At 36.6% G+C, this 22,781-nt stretch overlaps 1 protein-coding gene across 1 annotated transcript in view; it reads right to left on the bottom strand.

Annotated features, from left to right (window-relative positions):
* Positions 1–275: 275 nt before the first annotated feature.
* The window catches only part of LOC121318356 (semaphorin-3C-like), a 58,730-nt gene continuing 36,224 nt past the window's right edge, over positions 276–22,781 (bottom strand). Inside the window, exons 5-18 of the mRNA XM_041254919.1 lie at positions 21,625–21,744; positions 19,425–19,515; positions 18,657–18,776; positions 18,072–18,214; positions 15,392–15,506; positions 15,014–15,083; positions 13,248–13,392; positions 12,708–12,930; positions 8,587–8,675; positions 7,500–7,541; positions 6,732–6,889; positions 3,848–3,915; positions 2,737–2,867; positions 276–2,469 (exon numbers count right to left, since the gene is read on the bottom strand). Of these exons, the coding sequence (XP_041110853.1) occupies positions 2,074–2,469; positions 2,737–2,867; positions 3,848–3,915; positions 6,732–6,889; positions 7,500–7,541; positions 8,587–8,675; positions 12,708–12,930; positions 13,248–13,392; positions 15,014–15,083; positions 15,392–15,506; positions 18,072–18,214; positions 18,657–18,776; positions 19,425–19,515; positions 21,625–21,744 (1,911 nt within the window). The 3' untranslated portion in view covers positions 276–2,073. The remainder of the gene's footprint in view (positions 2,470–2,736; positions 2,868–3,847; positions 3,916–6,731; positions 6,890–7,499; positions 7,542–8,586; positions 8,676–12,707; positions 12,931–13,247; positions 13,393–15,013; positions 15,084–15,391; positions 15,507–18,071; positions 18,215–18,656; positions 18,777–19,424; positions 19,516–21,624; positions 21,745–22,781) is intronic.

Genomic DNA, 22,781 nt, shown 5'->3' with positions numbered 1-22,781 from the left:
CACGCAACACTCAAGCCATCTGTGACACTGTATTATATATATATATACTATATATATATATATATATATATATATATATATATATATATATATATATATATATATATACAAATACACGTACAATATTAAACATGCATATATATATATATATATATATATATATATATATATATATATATATATATATATATATACTTATCACTTTTTAAAAAAATGTTGTTTCTTTGGGAAATTGATTAACTATAAATTTGTAAAAATTATTTTGAAAAAAAAAAAACATGCTAGGATGCGTTTAATTGCAAAAGACTACAACAAGTATGAAGATTCACTGTGAAGGCAGTTTCATCAGATTAAAAAAAAAAATCCAAAGTACAATTTGATTTGTTTAAGTACATTTTAACAGGTCTTCAATTGCAAGCACATGTATTTGATAAACTACTAATCATGGGAAACAAACCATACAACCTACACAATAATGAAAAATAAAACAGGCAATTTCTTGACAAATTTCAAAATGGTATTTTGCTGCCTTTTGGCAGTTAAGTCTAGCAACGTATAATAACATGTACTGAAATTATATACAGTATCGTCATTACCTTTAAAACAGGAATACTTTAAATAACCTACAAACAACACGTACAGTACACTAATACAACTGCTTGCACTAAAACAGAATTATTAAAAAATAGCCACTGGAGCAAATTAAATCAATACACTTATTTTAGGCAGTTTTCTCAATACATTCACATGATCAGGTACATTATAAGGCCAAACTGAATTTACATGCATTTACAAAACAGTGATATATTGTAATTTACACCTGTATAAATGATTGTTTATCTGTCAGTACAATAATTTCTGTGTGTATACCAGAAAAGTGACATCTATTTGAATGATCTTCATGCAGTAGACCTAATTACCAATCATCTTTAAAACTGTTTTAATCCTGCTGGGGTATTAAAATCATTGAATACAATAAAATACTGATAGAGAGGAAAGCCAGAGCTTTGTTTAGATCATTGAAGTAGAGGTGTCACCTCAAACAAATGCTTGTCATTGTGTATCTTATAAGTAGAATGGATTATCAGGTTATCCTGCACACATGGAGAGCATATGCCATATGGGTATTTAAAAAAAAAAAAAAACTATATATATATATAATGGTCATTTGTTCTTGGCTAGAAGTTTTTATAAACCATGGAGGCAGATATTGTATGTACAGTACATATGGGTATATACTGATGTTGATCTCCTGTAGTTACATCTATGCTTGTTTCAAAGTAGTAATGTCATGTTCAATTCTCACACTTAAAAGCTGAAAATCAAAATAATAAAAAAAAAAGGATAAAACAAATATATTCTCAAATGAATGCCACTATGTTTAAACAGGACAGCATAATGCCTACTTAAAATGCTGTAAAAACATATTACAGCACATATGTAAACAATTCAAATGCAGCACTATAAATGTTGTTCATTTGCTTCTGAAAGTTTCTAGTTTATTTTATTTTACAAGACAGTTATACATACATACTGTAATACATACTTGTAACTGAAATACAACCGTCACTTCTGACACACAAAGAGGAATCATTCTAGCTACCTCTTATTTCACTAACAGTTTTTTAATTTGAAATCTACGTGCTGCAGCCTCACTTTTGGTTAAATAAACCTGTCTGTTTCTTTTACATAATCTATCCCCCATGTACATGTATTTTTAAAACTAGATTTTGTTGGGGCAGGTAAGGGCCCTGTTCATTCCAACTCTTCCGGTTGAATTCTAGTATAAAAATATTAACCTAAAAGAAACCCATTTCCTGCCATCTACCAGTTACACTGGACAGATGTCTGTAGTAAATGCATTGGATGCAGTTATGGGAGAAAAAAAACTAAAAAAACACTGACTCTTTCAATTGACATGTGTACATTTTTGGGTCTTAATTTACTGTAATCTGGACACTGTATGCCACATAAGACTACTTTAGTTATAAATGCTTACTTCTAGATTTCTTTTTTTCAAAATTGGTCTCCTTATGCCCAAGGCACACAACTATGGCACCCAAAGTTCCCAGACTACTGATTTCTTCTGTTTCTACTTTTCCTGATATCAATGAGAGGCTTGAGTTTCGTGAGGTCATTCCCCAGCTTCTGATTGCTGGGCTGGCCCCGTTGACTGTTCACCTTGCAGTAGTGGTTGATTGCCTGCATTTCGGTATGGCTGAACATTCCCATAAAGTCCTTGGGGTTGAGTTGCAAGCCAGTCACAGAACTGGCCCAGGACCACGGAGACCTTTTGTCAGTCAAGGAGGACACCAGCTCACTGCTTAATACCTTGAAGTTTATTTTGGCTACAGTTTGTTTGAAACTATTCTCAGTAGCCAGGCAATAGTAAAGGCCTTGGTCTGTATCCTGGACTGATCTAAAAAGGAGCCCATGTTCTGTTGATAGGATTCTCTCATTTAACTTCACCTTGGGAGAGAGAAGATATACATAGATTAAAACATGGAAACCACTGTGAAAGCTGATGAAAAAAAAAGACCAAACATGTTATGTGTAAAAACTGTAGGTATGGACAGAAAAATATAAAATGTAATTTGCTCCATGTGTTTTATCAGCTACTGTATAATAGGGGCATGATGCTATTCTCATTACTCAAATTAAACTTAAAATAGGATTGCATTTTAATAAGGGCACTCCTGCTCTTCTTCCTGTTTTTAAAAAGTACCAAAAATTCACCTCTTTTCTCCTGTCATTTTTTCTCTGTATCAGCCACTTAACCATTGCTTGTGGAGACTTTGGTGAGCACTCCAGAAAAGCAGTATTGTTCCTCACTCCATACTGCTCCGTCTCTGCTGCATTTCTGTATGCTAAAACACAGGGCAATATGTTAATGAACTAACCACCCATTACAGTATTGGTCAGTTTATACAGATTGGTAGTAGACACGTACTGTTATCCAATTTTTAGTTCACGTTCCCTCACATGTATGAATTACCATCCTAATAGAGACTATCCTTTATTTGACAGTCAAAGGCAGTCCCATTGGACATTAAAGCAGTGACCTCATGACAGGACTCCATATCTTCCAAAACACACACTAGTACTGAACTATAAACAACAATAAACAAAACCATGTATCTGAAAGACGCCTACATGGCAGGCTATAAGCCTATGGTGAACTTAAAATCAAACAGGAAACTACTGAAGGCTATTCCTCTTTTGACGTATTAACCTTAACATTAAATCGTCCATTATCTGCTCCTATTGTAATTATTTATCGACCACATTAGTCAAACTCACTATTTCTGACCGAATTTGGGGATCTCCTGTCTATATTGACAGTCAAATATGATGGGACTCTTTTATTTGGTGATTTTAACCTTCATGTTGACATTGATTTGGATTCTCCTTGAATTTTTTTAGGCTACTGGATTCCTTAGATTATATCCTGCATGTCAGAGGTCCTACGCATAATTGTGGTCATACTTGATCTTGTAATTTAGCTGTCATAACCCTAGATCTTACTATTTCTGATCATTCTTTTTGAGGTGAATCTGTCAATATCTACAAAGACTGTGGAAAGTACATTTAAATCCCGGGTAATTAATTCTTCAACTGCTGTTAAGCTTTCTGGTGTACTGACCTAATTACCACTCTCCGAGTCCTTATCAGTAGATGAGCTGGTTAATAAGTTCAACACAACCTTGACTGGTATTTTAGTTACTGTAGCACCAATCAAAATTGTACATAGCACTGAGATGGTCTGTATGAATTATTTTTTTAAAAAGTCTTAAGTAAATAACATTACAGAACATTTGAAGTTTCCTCCAACACACAATGTTCTTACCTTTGAGATTAAATCCCCTACATTGAGTCAAGGGGTTGCCATGTCTTATATCCTGTCTTCGGCTTCTCCTAATCAAAAAATATTTGAATTTAATTTTGTACAAGATTCTTTAAATTCTTGAACCAACCCTTACCTTCTCTTTCACTGAGTAATGGTAGCAGAAATATAACATATAACACAATACAATAAGAAACCTTAGTTCATTTTTTAGATGTAAATAATTACTGTATAATGTGTACATTATAAAATTAGTAAATATTTAATTACTTACAGTAGTTTGACTGTTGTTATTTTTTCAGAAATGAAAAGCAGACAGTAAATAAAGAAATGAAATAGCACTTTATCCTGTACAACATGCACTACATTTAAAATATTTTTTTCTGGTGTTATTTCACAGTTAGAAACAATGACGTTAGTAAGCCAAAAACTACAAAATGCTGAAAGAAAAATTTCAAGAAAGCAACATGTGGCACCCCCACATTTTGGTTCAGCTCAGAAAAGTCCAAAGAAAAACTAAATACATTCCTGCAAATGTGTGCATTTGATACACTTCATTAGAAGAACAAGAAGAAATAGGAAAATGAGTGCACCTTAACTATAAGAATATTACATACAGCATTTTACAAAGTTTAGAAGCACTGCAGCATCCTATACACAGGATGCATGTTATATACGAGTGGAGCTCACATGTGTACGATAAATCACAGCTTGAATACTGACCTGTTTTTGTTGAAGCTGTCAGCAAAAGCTGATGTTACTGTCAAATCATTATTGTAACTTTAAGTGTGGTTCAGCGGGCAGGAGCTAGGGCTCCTGCCCCGTTCTCTCCCGCCAAAATATCTGTCAATCTCCCTATTTAAACTCTAAGCCATGGTCATATCTCTGTCTTGTTTTTCGTTTGGTTTTGGCTTTTCATTTGTCTCTGTGTATAGACCAATGCTTTAAACTTTAATACAACTTATGACAATAAATCAAACAAAACCATTGGGCTGTAAGTATTTGCTATTTCTGGTTTATAGACTAAAACATCTCACTATCTAAAACCACATTATTTAAATTACCAAACTAAACTGCATGAAAAATGTATGGATTCCAGCATTCCCCTCTCACACGGATCTGAACTCTCTGATGCTGATATCATCTCTCTAACTAAGCATCCCAGCAAAAGCTTCTGTATAATAATCCACTCAAAACAACCTTCTCTCTCTTACATCTGATGCTGGGCTGAGCCTGCCATCACTGAACTGCTGTTGCAGCCCTTAAGGTCTCAGTCTCTCCAGCTTTTATCCCCTATAATACTGACCAACTATGGCCCACCAACAATCTCGAGAAAGCATTTCCAATCAGGCATTCAAATCATTCCCCTCCCCTTCCAGCACAATGCAGAAACCAGCCACCAGGAGTCCCATCTTCAAAGTACACACGTGCTCCATCCGACATTCCTCCACACAAGCTGTCTGTTGTCTGATTCTACTCACTCTGGCTCTCTTGCAGCTGCCCAGGATATACAGTAAATCCAACACAGAATATGTATCTTTTCTATCGGTGCCTTCATATTATTATTAGTTAAATAAGTCAGCCAATTCTTCCTCTCTTCACCATGGGATGAGAAAGGTTAAATACATCCTGCTGAACCATCATCGCATCCCCTTCCTCCTATTTCTCCTTAAAGACTTACTTCCCACCACCTCCCACCACCCGAGCAGAATCCCTCATCAAGCTCCGCTCCCTCTTCTCCAGTCAGCTTCTCCTTCTCGGTTTCTCCCTTGACATGCTCGGCTTCGGGCCCTCCACCCACACTCCTTCGACAAGCTGGAGTGCATCTGCTCGATCATCTCTTCATTTCAGTTCAGACCCACCATTGCTAAATGCGATTTGCTTCCCTCCTCAGACACTTAAATTTTGTCATCTGAATCCTCCCTTTGGGCTAGAAACATCTACTGTTTCATCACAATTTTTCTGTACAGTATGAATCCTTAACTCTCACTTCAACATGTCCGCCAAAGCCTGCAAGGACAAAGGAATCGGAAGGGCAAGGCATCGGAATGGTCTATTCATGTTCTGTGATGTCTTCTTTTCCGTCTCTCAAGACCTCTCCCTTCATACTGATGCCTCCTCCATCGACTTTAGCAGACTCATACATCTAATTGTTCTCCAGTATCTCTTTGCATGTTTATTTATTTTTCTCTTTTCCAGCATTATACTCTCCCCTGCAAGGGAACTGAAGCTCACTTCTCACCTTGGAATAACGACTTGGAAGTCCGGCCGTGGTAACCTCCCTCAGCATAAGTGACCCTTGCAAGCCGGGGAGATCTCTGGGATTCTCAATCCTATTTTAATTTCTCCTTGAGGGAAATATTGGTTGCTTCCCGCAAGGGCAGCTCTCCGCGAGCCAAGGGGAAACCCTGTCCCCTTTCTATAGTCACAAGCATTTATCTACTGTTTCAATTCCCAAGGTTCTTTCTCCACACAGTTCCTGCTCCTGTCCCTTGAATTTATGTTTAGAACAAGTTGCAATTTATGCTTAATTAATACATTGATAATATATAATCATTATAATATTATTAGGAATATGATCTATTCAACTAGTTATTCTTTGCTTTACCCCACCGCATATTCTTCAAGGGGTGAAAGATCTCCAGGGGGTGGATGCTATACAAGAGATGTTAAATGAAACTGCTCTGTAATGCACACAATGCACAAGGTGCATGCAATACACAAGGTATGCAAAAGGTTTAAAAACTACATAATTCTACTATTTCTTTATTTGTTTACAATTAATACACAAGACATTTTTTTCATAATTCCTGATTTTACTGCTGAAGATACTGGGATGACAACTGGATAGAAATTTTGTGGCCAAGAAATTTTTTAACAACTATACCTTTTTCCAGTGGGGTAAAATCTGGAGCAGGATCTGCCGTCCCATGCACAGTAAGGGTCTCTGGCCAAGCAGCAGTCAGCACAAGCTGAACCGTATATATGACATCGGTGCAAAGATACCTGAGTAATACCTTCTTCTGAGCTTACATAAAGCTGTTGCTGTAAGACAGAATCAACTATTGCTGTCATTTGGCATGACACATGCCACTGATGTACTTCAGAGGCAAATGTGAATTTGAGTTTACAGTGCTTTCCAGGACTAAGAAGAATGCTGTTAATAACAATGCAATAAAAGATTAGCAGGAATACAAGGGGCTTAAAAGTAAACATTTGTATATGCTGGTTGATGCAATGTTATACCTCTGTTACTGAAGTCACCAGGAAATAGACAACAGAAACAATGATATACAAAGCACATTTAAAAGAAGAAGAAGAAAACATTCCTTCAGGTAAATATGTATCTTTTTTTTGTCTTTTACAGCCTCTGTTTTTTCTCTAAAAACCTTTTATTTACTTTAGGGTGTTCAATCTAATCACTGTTTTGCGACGAGTAAAACATACATGTTTTGAACTGAGATCAGGGGAGTGTTTCCCTTTGTTAACCTGACTAACATTAAGAGTGCAGTAACGTGTTTCTCCTGACATTCTTGAATGTCTATTAGAGTTCAAGAGTGGTCAGGGTTAGTGGTGAGATGTTCATGGAGGTCTACAGCACTCCTAAAATCCAGTTACAGTTATTTTAATTAAAAACAGACAGAAAATCCAGTACCTTTTTGGAAGAAATCTTCATTGAGGTTATTGGAGCATGATTCTGAAAAAAAAGCAGAGCAAAAAAAAAAAAAAGGCCATCCATAATTTAAAAACAAAGAAATAAAAACATGTAAATATCATATCTGTCAGCATGTACTTTTGTTGTTTGTATTACATTCTGTATTCATAAAATAGGCGTACCGTAATAAATAAATAAAAACTAATAAAATGTATAGAAAATTAAATTATTTTAAAAAAATCTGTCAGAATAAGATGCTGACTCAGGAGTGGCGAAAACGAACACACGTTGTCCTCCAAAGCTCGTGCCGTCAGCCGACCACTTATTTTCAAACTGTAGACTCACCATGCAGCCACCCAGAGCTGCAGCATGGGAGGACAACGCAGCCCTGGGGAGCTTACAGGCAAGTCCGCAGACGCCTGGCCAGACTACAGGGGTCGCTGGTGCGTGGTGAGCCGAGGACACCCTGGCCAACCTAAGCCCCCCCCCCAGACGGCGCTCGGTCAACTGTGCACCGCCCCCTGGGAGCTCCCGTCTACGGTTGGCAATGGAATAGCCTTGACTCGAATTGGCGATGTCCAGGCTGTAGGGCGCATCCTGCACTCCACGTGGAGCGCCTTTACCGGGTGAGTCACTCGGGAGCCCCATGTTTTTTCATTTTAAGAAGTGCTACTTTTACAAAGCAGTCCCATGTGAAATGAATACTTTTCAATAAAAATGATTGTAGTCTCTATTAAAATATGTTTTCCAGAAGCCCTGGAAACGTTGCCGCAATGGGACTTGATGAGGTCATCACCAGGGGCCTCCAGGGGTTAAGGTCATGGGAAATGGCCTTAACCTCTGGAGACCATACTAATGAGTATCCTTAAAAGGCAATATAGTCATAAACCTGTATTTCACTCAATAATTCTTTCCACATAGCGCAACATGATTTGTCTTGATTTGACTCTTCACTTGGCTGGCATTTACATAACCTGGGCCCAAAGATAGGCTACCTGCATTTATTCCTTGAACCATTGCTAAATTCTGACAAATAAAAGCTTTGATCAGTATAGTAAGATGGTGAATTCAGATGAACAACCCAAACCTTAAACACTTCCAGCTCCTCCAAGATAAGCGCCTCATCTTTTGATCTGTTACTCGGCAGGACAATTACTTTTTGGACAGTTCCTTGATCTGAAATGTAACAGAACTTTGGTTAATAAGCTGTTTGTAAAAAAAAAAAAAAAAAAAAAAAAAAAAAAAATGTATGGGTCTTATAAAGCAAGTGCAAAGGCAAAGGATTTTTTTCAGAGTAGAATACAATTATTTTGAATGGAAAAAGCTACTTAATAATTGAAGTGTTTCATCCTGACAGTACAATTGATTTATTTCCTTCACACAAAAATGCCTACGCACCTCAAAATAGGGCCCTATACAATGTTAATGAATTGTCATATTGAAGGCACTTGAATACAGTGCTACTACTATTACCCAAACAAATAAGCAGAATAAATTACCACTATCCTTAAAAAAGAGAAAGGGAATTAATGTTAAGCATTTAAAAATGTTATAGTAATATACCCTGAAATAAAAATAATGATTCCTCATTTTTTAAAAAGACTAGTAACAGGCCAAATAAATCTATATTTTCAGGGATTCCAGAGCAACTGAGATCCATAACATCAACTGTACAGTCCCTGAAATGAATAGTTGCAAGTCCTATTCTTGGTTTACCTAAAGAAACCGTTGTACATTCAGGTACTATCTCCTGTTGACAGAGGTGGGAAGGACAGGATGCCACCCCTCGAGGAGGTGAAGGAGCACAGCAGCACAGACAAAATGAGTGAGGCATATCCCAGGGTTATCCTATTTATTGTATATATAGGGCAGCCTTCATTTGACATATTAATCAAAATAGAGTTACATGAAGTGATATGCTTCCTTTCTATCAAAGTGGACAAAACTGAGTTCAACGCTCAGTTACTACTATTCCTCAATTCCTATGGTCTTATATTTAAAAAAAAAAAGATCAGTATGTAGTACTGGTATATATTACTGTGAAAACAATAACGATGTGAAACTAATCTAAATTTAAAATTTGAAACTATTCTAATTAAATCTATTCAAATTCCAGAGATATGTTGGTTAAGAGTACCAAGGAAACAAAATCCCAGAAATGCACGTGGCAGCCCACAGACAGACTGTACTGGCATCGAGACAACAATGTAGAACACGCAAGAGCAATAATATTCACCAGATGTGAATTACCACCCCATTTGCTTAACTCTTGTCTAGAGTGTTTAATTCACTTTTCATTTTGTAAGGTCTTGAAATAATTGAACCAGCAGTTACGAGTTACTAATTGAAATGACCCATAACTCATTTTGATCCCAATTAATAGAGTATTGTTTTTGCTATCCATATAACTTTACCAACATATGGAAAAATAACAAGACAAAGGGTTAGCTTGTTATTGACCTGTTCCTGGAACTCGATGGAGGCAGTGGAAAAAGTAAAACATTTTGCACTTTGTAACTGGCAAGCTATAAAAATGCGCATATTGCTGTCTTGGGTTGATGTTACTGACATTCATGTTGGATGAACTCAACAGCAATGTGTCCATATGCATTGTCTGCCAGATGTTCATGTTCACTCCTTTATGGTGTTGCTGAACAGAAAATGTGTGGAATCATGTGGAAAAGAATTATAACTAATGTGTTTAATTTGGCTCATTGGATAAACAATCATTGTGCATCCATCATAGATAGTAGTTACTATACCTCTTAAACTATATATATATATATATATATATATATATATATATATATATATATATATATATATATATAATTTCAGCAAATGCTTTTGCGTTTTCAGAAAATGAGTATTCACTTGAGTGTTTTGCAAAAAAAAAACGACTGCTGATTCAAAAAACTCTTTACAGATATTCGCCGTAAAAGGTAACCCCATACACTTGAAAACTGAACTATGTTGACACTGATGTTGTTCCTACTTCTTCCTACTATTATATTATATTCCCTTATCTTTCTTCTGTCACGACTAAACTGTTGTCTTGAACGCTGCTTCCGGACAGTGCATATAGGAAGTATTCACCCCCCTCTCCGGACATTTTCACAGTTTGTTGTGTTACAACCTGAAATCTTGATGCATTTAAATGGTATTTTTTTTTCCCTTTGATTTACACAACATACTCAACCCTTTCAATGTGTGAAAAAATGTGGGTGGGGGGGGGGGGGGTGAAAAAACAAATCAATTAAAAATAAAAACCTGAAAAGTCTTCATTAGATAAGTATCACCCCCGTTGCTATGACACTCCTAAATAAGCTCAGGTGCAACCAACTGCCTTCAAAATTCTAACAATAACTTAAATGGAGTCCATCTGTGTGCAATACAAGTGGTTCACATGATTTTAGATTAAATACACCTGTCTCTGTAAGGTCCCGCAGTTGGGTAGTGCATTCAAAGCATAGATACTACGAGGAAGACCAAGGGCTTTCAAAACAACTTCAGGATAAAGTTGTGGAAAGGCACAGATCAGGGAAGGGGTATAAAAAGATTTCAAAGGCATTAAATATCCCTTGGAACACAGTCAAGTCGATCATTAAGAAGTGGAAGGTATACGGCACCACCCAGAATCTGCTTAGAGCAGACCGTCCTCCCAAACTGAGCAGTCGGGTAAGAAGGGCATTGGTCAGAGATTTCACCAAGAGGCCAATGACAACTCTGAAATACCTACAGTGTTCCATGGCTGAGGTGGAAGAAACTGTCCATGTGTCAACAATAACTCAGGTACTCAACAAATCTGGCCTGTATGGAAGAGTGGCAAGAAGGAAGCCATTTCTGAAAAAAAAGCCCATGTAAAATGCTGCCTGGAATTTGCAAAAAGACATGTGGCAGAAAAGATGTGGCAAAAGATTCTGCGGTCCGATGAAACAAAAATTGAACTATTTGGCCTAAATGCAAAGCGTTATGTCTGGCTCAAACCCAACACAGCACATCACCCAGGTAACACCATCCCTACGAAGGCAGCATCATGCTATGGGGATGCTTTTCTTCAGCAGGGGCTGGGAAGCTGGTCAGGGTAAGGGGCAAAAATATAGACCTAAATACAGGCATATCCTTGAGGAAAACCTGCTTCAGTCTGCAAAAGACCTAAGACTGGGACAATGACCCAAACACACAGCCAAAGCAACACTGGAGTGGCTTAAAAACAAGAAAGTGAATGTCCTAGTGGCCCAGTTAAAGGCAGAACTTGAATCCGATTGAGAATCTGTGGCAAGACTTGAAGATTGCTGTCCACCAACAATCCCCATCCAACTTGAAAAATGTTGCCAAGGTGAATATTGCATGATTCAGATGTAATTGCTGCCAATGGTGGTTCTACCAAATATTGACTCATGGGTGTGAATACTTATCTAACCAAGACATTTCAGTTTTTTAAAATTTTTCATTAACTGTCATTTAACAATAATAATTATCTTGTCTCTTCAAAGTGTTGAGTAGGTTATGTAAATCAAAGGAAAAAAAAATCCCATTTAAATGCATCAAGATTTCAGTTTGTAACACAACAAATTGTGAAAAAGTCCAATGGGGGGGGGGGGGGGTGAATACTTCCTATAGGCACTATACAGGTGTCATTGTCCATCAAATCAACAGTACAAAGGTCACTCTTGAAATTAGGACTTAAAGGATGTGTTGCAGTAAGAATATCTCTGTTACCATAGAAATTGAACTATGGAACAATGGTCAAAGGTGCTTTGGACTGTGATGAATGGATGAAAATTAGCGCTTTATGTGCACTTTTAATAATACAAAAATAAACAAAAACAAAATAAACACTTTCAGAGCACTTACTAAACGTAAACAGGTCCCTGACTAAATCGCAGGATGGCGAAACCATTTACTTGACATCAAAGCAAAACACTTTCACACAATTTTTAACAAAAACACTATGATTCACACAATACATTTTTCTCTCATACCAGCTCCTGGTGATCTCTCTAATGGAGCTGCAAGCTCTCTTTTTATAGTATGCGGCTGTTCCCAATTGACACCAATTATCTCGTTTGGGAACAGCCACATTCTCATATGTTTTTGGCAGGGAGGATTTTGAACTCCCTCCCTGTTTTGCCACAAATATATATATATATATATATACACACACACACACACACACACACACAAAATATTATACACATTTACTACCTGTCCCAAGAAACAATATATGGTATCTTCCATCTGCAGCATTTACTTGGTCCACAGCTATCTTTGTATATTTGTAATCTGCGTGAGTCCTCAAAACAATTGGTCTTTTGTACATGGGATAGATTGGATTGTACATCATGGGGTGATTCCTAATAAAGGTAACTACATCATCTGGGAAGTCCTTCGTTGTCAATATGTTTGGTGTGAAAGCTCCTCCAGGACACTAAAGTATTAATAGTAAATAAAGACATTGATTATATATGGACTTCATTATTACAGAAATACTCATTTTATATATCTTCATTATTCTACACATTTGGAAAGTTAACAACACTTTAATTTCATGTTACTGTGCTACAAAGAAAGAAATGTGATCAGAGGTAACCACCAAACACTTATAAAAACATTATAAGTCATTGAATCTAAAAACAAATCATAACACAGTTAATAAACACATTTAATCTGTTTATATGGAATGTAAATTATACCATTATACATTCTAATAGGACATCATTCATAAAACAGCATACAGTTACTTACTGTACCAGGTCTTGGGTAAGGGATTCTTTCTTGAAATGGAATCCACTGGTGGTTAGGGCCATCTTTGTGGGCAAACGGTCCATTAAACACAGTCAGAATGTCAGCCATATTGTAAACACACACAGCTGAGCCCTTGAACACTGAACTAGGTACATAGAAAGTAAGAAATATAATAGAAACAGCCCTATTCATATAGTACAGATCTTCAGAACTTAGATCCTTTTCTCTCCATTTTTGTATGAATCTAATCCCTTTCCAATATATGGACTTCTATAGAACTGCACACATGTCGTTTGGTGTTTACTTAGTGTTGTGCTTACATGCAATGATAACTTTGAATGCTAAGCTGGACAGAAGCACAAAGCATTGAGTCAATTCATTTTAAGGTCACTGAATAAGCCAATGGACGCCAGCAGAAGATTCAAACTAGGCCTTTCTGTTTTACCAAACCTCAGCCATTAGGATAAATAAACTGCATATGTTATATTGTTTGTATTTAAATAAATTAATATTAATGATCTGGAAACATAATTATAATGTCACCCTTGTATCAGTAACCAATGTATGTATCATGGCCTAACTACTAAAGACTGTAAGGATTAATTACACTCATAATAAGCCTGCCAACAAATAGCTGAACTCAGTCATTTTTACTTTTGGTTGACCCAAGTTACCCATTGCTGTTGAGTTTACTATTTTAGTATGCCACAGGATTCGAATAGAGAAGTATGTGGTTTGACCAATTGCATATAAGAAAATAACATTTTGTACGTATAAGATTGTGTGGAACTGGGAAGCTCCATGTGTTTAGTTTGGCAGAACCCTGCATATCATATAGAACCAAACCCTAATTGTATTTCATGGATATTATGAATGGAGAGTATTTGCTGGGTCAAGTTGTGCTAGCTCACATTATAAACGGAAAACATCAATTGATTTAGTTCTGCTTTAGGATTGTGCTGACATCAGTATGAGCAGCATTCTGCTCCAAATTTCCTTACATGGGCCGTTTATATGCACAAAGCTTTAGCTTGTGAGATATTCTTTTTTTTTTGTAAATGTTATGATGTCTGCATTTTGTATGCATGTAACTTTTATATACTGTTGTAAAGTAACTTTCAAATGATGTGTGTGACTTTTTTTTAAAATACAGATGCTCATTATTTGTATCCTGCTAGACAATGATGAATGGCAAAATAACACACAATACATTTCAGTGTAGTTCTCGAATGTAATGGACTGATAGTAAAAAAAATAAAATAAAATGGCACAGTACAGCGTTGAAAGGACTGGCTCAGCGAGAATGGAAATACTAAAACGGCAATGAACAGTAATTAAGCAAGATTCGCAAGAATTTGACTTTTGCTGTCTGGTCAGTGGTTCTGACAAGACATTGTAAAAATTCCCTTAAAACCAGATGCCAGGTCCAAAATCAAATAGTTTGCAACCCTACTGAAAAAGCCAATGCTAGAAAAACAAAGCTTTATTGCTGCTCATAATAATATGCATATATGGGCTTCAACAGTAACAGTTCCAGTACCAACATTCAACATGCTAGCTAGATAAGCCACAGTATGTGTGAATAAACCCTAAGCTAAGCAACTTTATGCCAGCACTATATATATAACAATATAATTAAACCTACAAAGTAAAATATTTCTTTGCTATTTTGAAGAGGTGCCAAGGTTGGGTAGAGATTGTGCTGTCTTGGTGAATTCTTTCTGTCAAATTAATTCACCAGCTGCTGTTTTCCAACTAAAGCTTACCTTGAGGATGTGAAAATTCCATAAACCAAGAGGTTTTTAGGTTTTTCTGTTTCCATTAAAAATATATCCTCTGGAAGGCAAAAAAATAAAACTGTGTTACTAATGAAACAAATCAAAACATTTTAATTAAATGTCATTGAGTGAACTTTTACCTTTTACAGACCAACACAACAAATATACATTTCATGTGCACATGTACTGTGTTGTGTTTTCTTACATATCACATGAAATTAGTTATCTGCTGCAGGTGGATTTACATTTCGTCATACCTTTGACCTTTTTTGAAGTATAAAGACATACCATCTAAAATGTGATTTTTAAGTGGGAAAGCAGTACTATAACTTGAACTGTAAGGGCTTCATTTTGCAGTTTACATACCTAGCTCATCAAAGTATGTCTCTGTACCATCATCATCCATGACTGAACACACCAGCCTTGCCTTTAAAAAAGTTGTCCATTTGTTCACTAGGCTACGCTGACCACCAATATCATTCTACAACCAAAAGAGCAAAATATATATATATATTGAGGAACTGAAAAAAAAGTGTGATAAGTATAGTATTTATTAATATATATTTTATAAACATCATCAGTAGGTCTGTTGTTTAAAGCTTTTTTTAAATTTAAAATTAGGTATACAGTACAACCTCAGAGTTACAAACACCTAACTTAAGAACTGACCAGTCTACCGAACACCCCACTTTCAACTGAAAGTATGCAATCACTCAACCATGTGTACAATGCAACACGTAAACACACTTGCATAACCAGTGTGTTGGTCATGAAGAAGGCAACATTACTTTACCAACAAATGTTTCCAGACAAAGGTGAGGCAGATTTAAAAGCAAGTACGGGCCATTTTACTTGCAAATTTTTGTTTTTAAACAAAGCAGGTTTTTTTTTTTTTCAAGCCAAAGTAGGCTGAATGACTTAACAAGCTGCACGAAAGCATTTTGTTTCAAATAAAATACAAGCAAGCACTGGTTTTCCTAGAAGTTTGATCTGTGTTTTTGCCACTTAAATGGATCCTTTTAAAGATTTTAGAACCATAACAATATGAGCATTGCATTACTGAGCTGTATCCTGGCATTATTTGCCAGATTCAGGATGTGGAGATAGCAGATGTACAGTGGCTTGCGAAAGTATTGACCCCCCTTGGCATTTTTCCTATTTTGTTGCATTACAACCTGGAATTAAAATGGATTTTTATTTGGATTTCATGTAATGGACATACAAAAATAGTCCAAATTGGTGAAGTGAAATGAAAAAAATAACTTGTTTAAAAAAATTCTAAAAAATAAATAACGGAAAAGTGGTGCGTGCATATGTATTCACCCGCTTTGCTATTAAGCCTCTAAATAAGATCTGGTGCAACCAATTACCTTCAGAAGTCACATAATTAGTTAAATAAAAACCACCTGTGTGCAATCTAAGTGTCACATGATCTGTCACATGATCTCAGTATATATACACCTGTTCTGAAAGGCCCCAGAGTCTGCAACACCACTAAGCAAGGGGCACCACCAAGCAAGCGGCACCATGAAGACCAAGGAGCTCTCCAAACAGGTCAGGGACAAAGTTGTGGAGAAGTACAGATCAGGGTTGGGTTATAAAAAAAATATCCGAAACTTTGAACATCCCATGGAGCACCATTAAAGCCATTATTAAAAAATGGAAAGAATATGGCACCACAACAAACCTGGCAAGAGAGGGCCGCTCACCAAAACTCACGGATCAGGCAAGGAGGGCATTAATCAGAGAGGCAACAAAGAGAGCAAAGATAACCCTGAAGCAGCTGCAAAGCTCCACAGCGGAGATTGGAGTATCTGTCCATAGGACCACTTTAAGCTGTACACTCCACAGAGCTGGGCTTTACAGAAGAGTGGCCAGAAAAAAAAGCCATTGCTTAAAGAAAAAAATAAGCAAACACGTTTGGTGTTCGCCAAAAGGCATGTGGGAGACTCCCCAAACATATGGAAGAAGGTACTCTGGTCAGATGAGGCTAAAATTTAGCTTTTTGGCCATCAAGAAAAAAGCTATGTCTGGCACAAACCCAACACCTCTCATCACCCCGAGAACACCATCCCCACAGTGAATCATGGTGGTGGCAGCATCATGCTGTGGGGATGTTTTTCATCGGCAGGGACTGGGAAACTGGTCAGAATTGAAGGAATGATGGATGGCGCTAAATACAGGGAAATTCTTGAGGGAAACCTGTTTCAGTCTTCCAGAGATTTGAGACTGGGACGGAGGTTCACCTTCCAGCAGGACAATGACCCTAAGCATACTGCTAAAGCAACACTCGAGTGGTTTAAGGGGAAACATGTAAATGTCTTGGAATGGCCTAGTCAAAGCCCAGACCTCAATCCAATTGAGAATCTGTGGTATGACTTAAAGATTGCTGTACACCAGCGGAACCCATCCAACTTGAAGGAGCTGGAGCAGTTTTGCCTTGAAGAATGGGCAAAAATGCCAGTGGCTAGATGTGCCAAGCTTATAGATACATACCCCAAGAGACTTGCAGCTGTAATTGCTGCAAAAGGTAGCTCTACAAAGTATTGACTTTGGGGGGGTGAATACTTATGCACGCTCAAGTTTTCTGTTTTTTTGTCTTATTTCTTGTTTGTTTCACAATAAAAAATATTTTGCATCTTCAAAGTGGTAGGCATGTTGTGTAAATCAAATGATACAAACCCCCCAAAAAATCTATTTTAATTCCAGGTTGTAAGGCAACAAAATAGGAAAAATGCCAAGGGGGGGTCAATACTTTCGCAAGCCACTGTACATATTTATTAAAATCATTGAAAACTGATTTTCAGAGTTATCGACATTTCAGACTTACGAACAACCTCCATTCCCAATGTGTTCAGAAATCTGAGGTTCTACTGTACATTCTACATTGGTCATTTCATAAAGATGAAAACATGAATACTGGTCATTTTACAATAAATCGTTGGACTTGGTGGCATTACATCCTAGTTTCGTGAGCTTTTTTAAAATATGTATTTTACGTTTATTTAAACAAAGTGTGGACTACTGAACAGTACAGAATCCTTACTGGACATATTCTAGCAACCATGGCATGGATGTGCTTGGTATTTCCATTGTTGTCTGTCAGCCTCTCTCTGAAGAAGAAGTAGAGTTTTGCATCGTTGGGGTCTGATCCATCTGGGATAAGCTGTGCATCAATAAAAACAGGCTCTAGAAAACAATAAGATAAAATAGTTGGGTTGTGGAAATTCAATTATTCTTTAAAAGCAATGGGTTGTGAGCTACAAATGTTCTCAAGTGACTTCTAATTTCCTTCAACAAAATGCATTATTTACAGTTTAATAGAAATCAAATAATACAAATATAGAAAAGGAAGATGGTGTAAAGTATTTCTTACATCTAAGAACTCCCACTTTCTACCTACACAGTAGTCCTGCAATGTTAGCAGTTTGTTAATTTTATAAATGCCTTAATCACGTGATGTAAGCATAAGCTTCTTTATATCATTAGTTGTGAAAAGTTTAACTCGATAAGGAGATTTCATTTAAAGCATATGACTGATTTTAAGTGTTAACTCAGATACCAGCTGTAATGGAAAGCAAAACCTAATACATTTTTATTTTACAGTATTTTTTATATTTTACATTCATACCGCTTAGCCACTTTGAGTTATGTTGGTCTGTCCTCACTGCATTTCTCTTGGTAAGGCTTCTAAAAATGGCAGCATCAGTACCCATGAAGTCTATGAAAATTCCTGAAAACAGTTCTTCATCTAGGCAGAAGCACATCAATGTTAATACAGTAACATGTATTTAATAGCACTATGCTATCTCAGGGCACCTTTGATAGATATTGCAAAGACATCAACAAAGAAAACAAACTTAAATACATTCCTGTATCAACACTTTAAAGCTTCCAGTTTGCTGATCTGCTGAGTTAAAAGAAGTTAATATTGCACATAAAAAACAGGCCAGCCAGATGGATATTTCCTATAACACAGTGCTGCATTACACTTTGCAGCTGAGCCAAATCTTGTTTTATAGCCCTGGTGCTTTTGGTTTGTAAAAGCGTATTTGGTTTATATTGTTTAAAAAATAATTAAACACTCTTATTCATTTATTTTTTTCTTTAACAACATGGAACTTGATTCTAGTCAGCCTAGTAGCAGCTGGAGAAACTGATGGAAGTCTTTTGAAATTTGGCTGGGTTACCTGAAAAATGAACCCTGCGTGTGACACCAAGCACTGAGTGTGTCAACATGAATTTGATACTGCTGAACCCATGACACTTCAAAGCTCAGCGGTGACTGACAGGACATGGGGCAAGACAAATGGTGTTAAGGAAAGACTCTTTGCAAATAATAATATGTCTAGTGTTGGTACAGGAAAAACTGAAACAAGGAAATCAATGCTTCACTTACTGATCATGACTGAAACTGTATTAACTTTAGGGTTGAAAGAACAGCGTCCCTTTCCGGATTCAGTCTTAGAGTCAATAAAAAAAACTTTTTCCTGCAGAGAAACAAATAAGTAAATTGTATCCCACTGTGTGAAAGGTTTTGGTATTTTAGGAATTACATTTTAGGTCCTCCACCCATGTTACGAGCAGGAATTCACATTTTACGATCCCAACAGAATGTGATCCAAAAGGAATGAACGCCTGGACATTTTCCATAGACATTTTTTTTTTTATCTTTAAAAGTAACAAAGTTAAATTATTCAGTTTTATTGTTCTTTCATGGGCCATTAAATCTAGATTTTAAGTATATTGAGAACAGCAGTTCTAGGCTACTGTCTTTATAAAGGTATAAAATACCTACCATACCATTTTTAGGGCCTTCCATACATATGAACTGCAACTGCAACAGTATTTATTTATTGTTATTAAATGTATTAGTCTGAAAATGAATTGCAATATGACTTCCAAATCTACATTTGTTGTACAGAGAACAAAGTTCTACTTCAGATCTGTATGCAAACTATTTCCATGCATATTGCAAATTCACTATGTAAAACTGAATATGTTAACAGTAATGCACGTCCTAATTGCAGTGTCTGGGGGCTTCTATTACGGTACCGATACAGGACAAACTGAACTGCCCTGCCAGTCTTTTGTATCCTTTTTCTCATGGGCAGGAAAACAGTTGAGGGCTTTTACAGTATATGTTTTCAATCACGCTACGCACTCAACAGTCATATACAATTTAAGTCACGTCAAAATGTTTAAATGTCAGAGAAAACAACTTCATTTTTGGTGGGTGAAGCTGTTATTCTCCTGTTGACAGCCCCCTCAAAACAAAAGCTTCTGGAAACATGTTAGGGTAAGTGATTCGTTTTTCCCAATAGCTACTAAGCCCCTAATGCATTTATCTGGTCTACAAATACGGCAATAAAATGTAACTGTTCTCACCGAAGTGTTGAAAGAGTTCAGAATTAAACATAAATACAAGTAGCTGTTGAAACAAAATCAGATGTAATCAGAACAAACTTCTATTCATTTCCTAACATAAAACCAGATTGGCACAAAATCTCAATGGATTTATTTTTCAGCTGAAGAAATTATTTAAATTTGGCAGCATATATTATGGTCAATAAACCACACTCTTTTTTCTGTTACTTTTTTATTCTCAATACTCCCATGTCTATTAATATAGACTTTGAGTAGAGGAAACGCCTACACCCCCCCCCCCTTCTGTTAACCATGGTAGTGCATTTTTCCTTGTACAAAAAATACCCTGTTGGCACCTGGACTGAATGCTCCACTGCCACAGATAAACAAGTGCGATTGTGTGGTTGGATAACACGAACAAACTTGTCACAGCAGTATTAAAAAAAAAAATTATTTTGCCCGAAGGATGCTTCAAGTTGGTCTAACCCAAAACTTGCTATGCATCGTGACACATGGATCTTTATAGTGTTGGAGCTTGCAAATTTTACAATACTAAAAATACAGAAACAGTACTGCAGGTTTTTCTGTAGAACTATTTTCAACTTTTATATCCATCCAGGTCTAAAACATTATTGTTTCCCTGAACCGTTAAGGCCCTGCCTTTATAAAATAAAATAGAAAGGCTTTTTAAGCAGTTATCATTATATTAAAAAATAATGATGACAAGCCAACAAATGGTTCTCAGATGATTATTCAGAGCAAGTCCTTCTTACAATATATACTTTATATAATTTAGTTTGTTGGGTTACAATTCATGTTTGTGTAGTGCTGTGTTGTGTGTATGCTGAAAAAAGAAGTAAAGTTTAAAAATATTGTGTTAGGTTCTGTTCCAGTAGGAGGTAATTCCATTTAGTAATGCCAGATCTATCCGATATATTTTCCATTCTAAAGGGAGTTCCCAATCCTCACATCTGCAATACACAGCTAGTAATATAAAATTAATTATTTTGGCTCAGGAATACTCTCTTTCAGGCAAAACAGAAACACATTTCAACAATAATCTAATTGTGACCTTTATGAATTATGCATTTAGGTAAAAAGTTGTTTCTGTGAAGTTTCTGCAAAATCTACACTAATTATGTAGGAATTATGGAAAGTATTGCACTTGGATGTAAAAGAACTGGTATCAGCTTGTAAATCCATAGCTAGCCAATCAGCTCATAAATACTTACTTCTGAGCGGCGACCTCTGTTGATGTAAGTGCACACAGGACTGAATGCTCCACTGCCACAGATATACAGGTGAGTGCGATTGTATGGTTGGATAACACGTACAAAGTTGCCACAGCCGTACTAAAAAACAGAAAAAACAATTACTTAGGTTGCATTATAAATAAATTAAATACTTGCAATACCACTAATTCTGACCCAAATTAATTTCTGACATATTTCTTACACTAGCAATAACTTTCATTTTTGTCATCATCTACTGCCCAATTTCTACCTAAATAGAATGTCCAATGTACAGATAAGGGGGTAACAACGGGCTACAGTAATGTTGTCTTTGATCACTTCCATTACTTAAAGATTAGTAACAGTATGCAGAGATCTATTCACTTTGACCGTGCTCTCATTTGTTTCTTTTTTTTTAATTTATGCATCAATTACACAGCTTAATATATATACAAAAGAAGACATTGTAAGAGGGGAGAAATTGGACACAGTACTTTCCACTGTGTTATGGAGCAATACAGTTTAAAGTGCAACAGCTTGAAAATTGAATTCTGAATTAATCGCATTACAGCAACATATCAAATTCAAGGAAAGACAATAAAATAATCAGGGCCGAGTCAAATTGGGAATTGCTAGTGGGCTAGAATGAGGTACATAAAAACAACAGCTGCCTCACCCATCCTCAGGACACATTCAAAGATGTTTGTGACACCATCAGTGGATGGTGATTTACTGCCTTGGGAAATTATACATGTGCAAATATACTGAAGCCAGATGAGAATCTCAGGATTCAGTTTGGACAATATCTGTCTAATGTCACTGTGATGAGTCAAAGGGGTTTCGGTCTGTGATTCAGCCTCCCGACAGTAGGTGGCATCAAACCAACTCGGGACTTCCCTTACCAAGATCTCGTGACCATGGCAAAAGTCATCTTTTGAGGGGCGGCACCTTGGTGAGGGGCGGAAGTACGAGTATGTAACTTCCAGCCACTGGAGTCAAGTGAAGGAGAAGGACACGTGTCGGTTGGGGATTGGTGTTCCACTGACTACAGAGGCGGGACATTGCATACTAAAGGGAACGTACTACTGTGTTCGGGGTTGGTCCGAAAGAAAAAGTAGGAGGAGTAACGGGTGAAGGGAGAGACTGGTTTTGTGCAG

This window comes from Polyodon spathula, chromosome 7, assembly GCF_017654505.1.
Source record: "Polyodon spathula isolate WHYD16114869_AA chromosome 7, ASM1765450v1, whole genome shotgun sequence".
In the NCBI taxonomy this organism is placed as follows: Eukaryota; Metazoa; Chordata; class Actinopteri; order Acipenseriformes; family Polyodontidae; genus Polyodon; species Polyodon spathula.
This window is presented reverse-complemented; position numbering and strand designations above follow the sequence as displayed.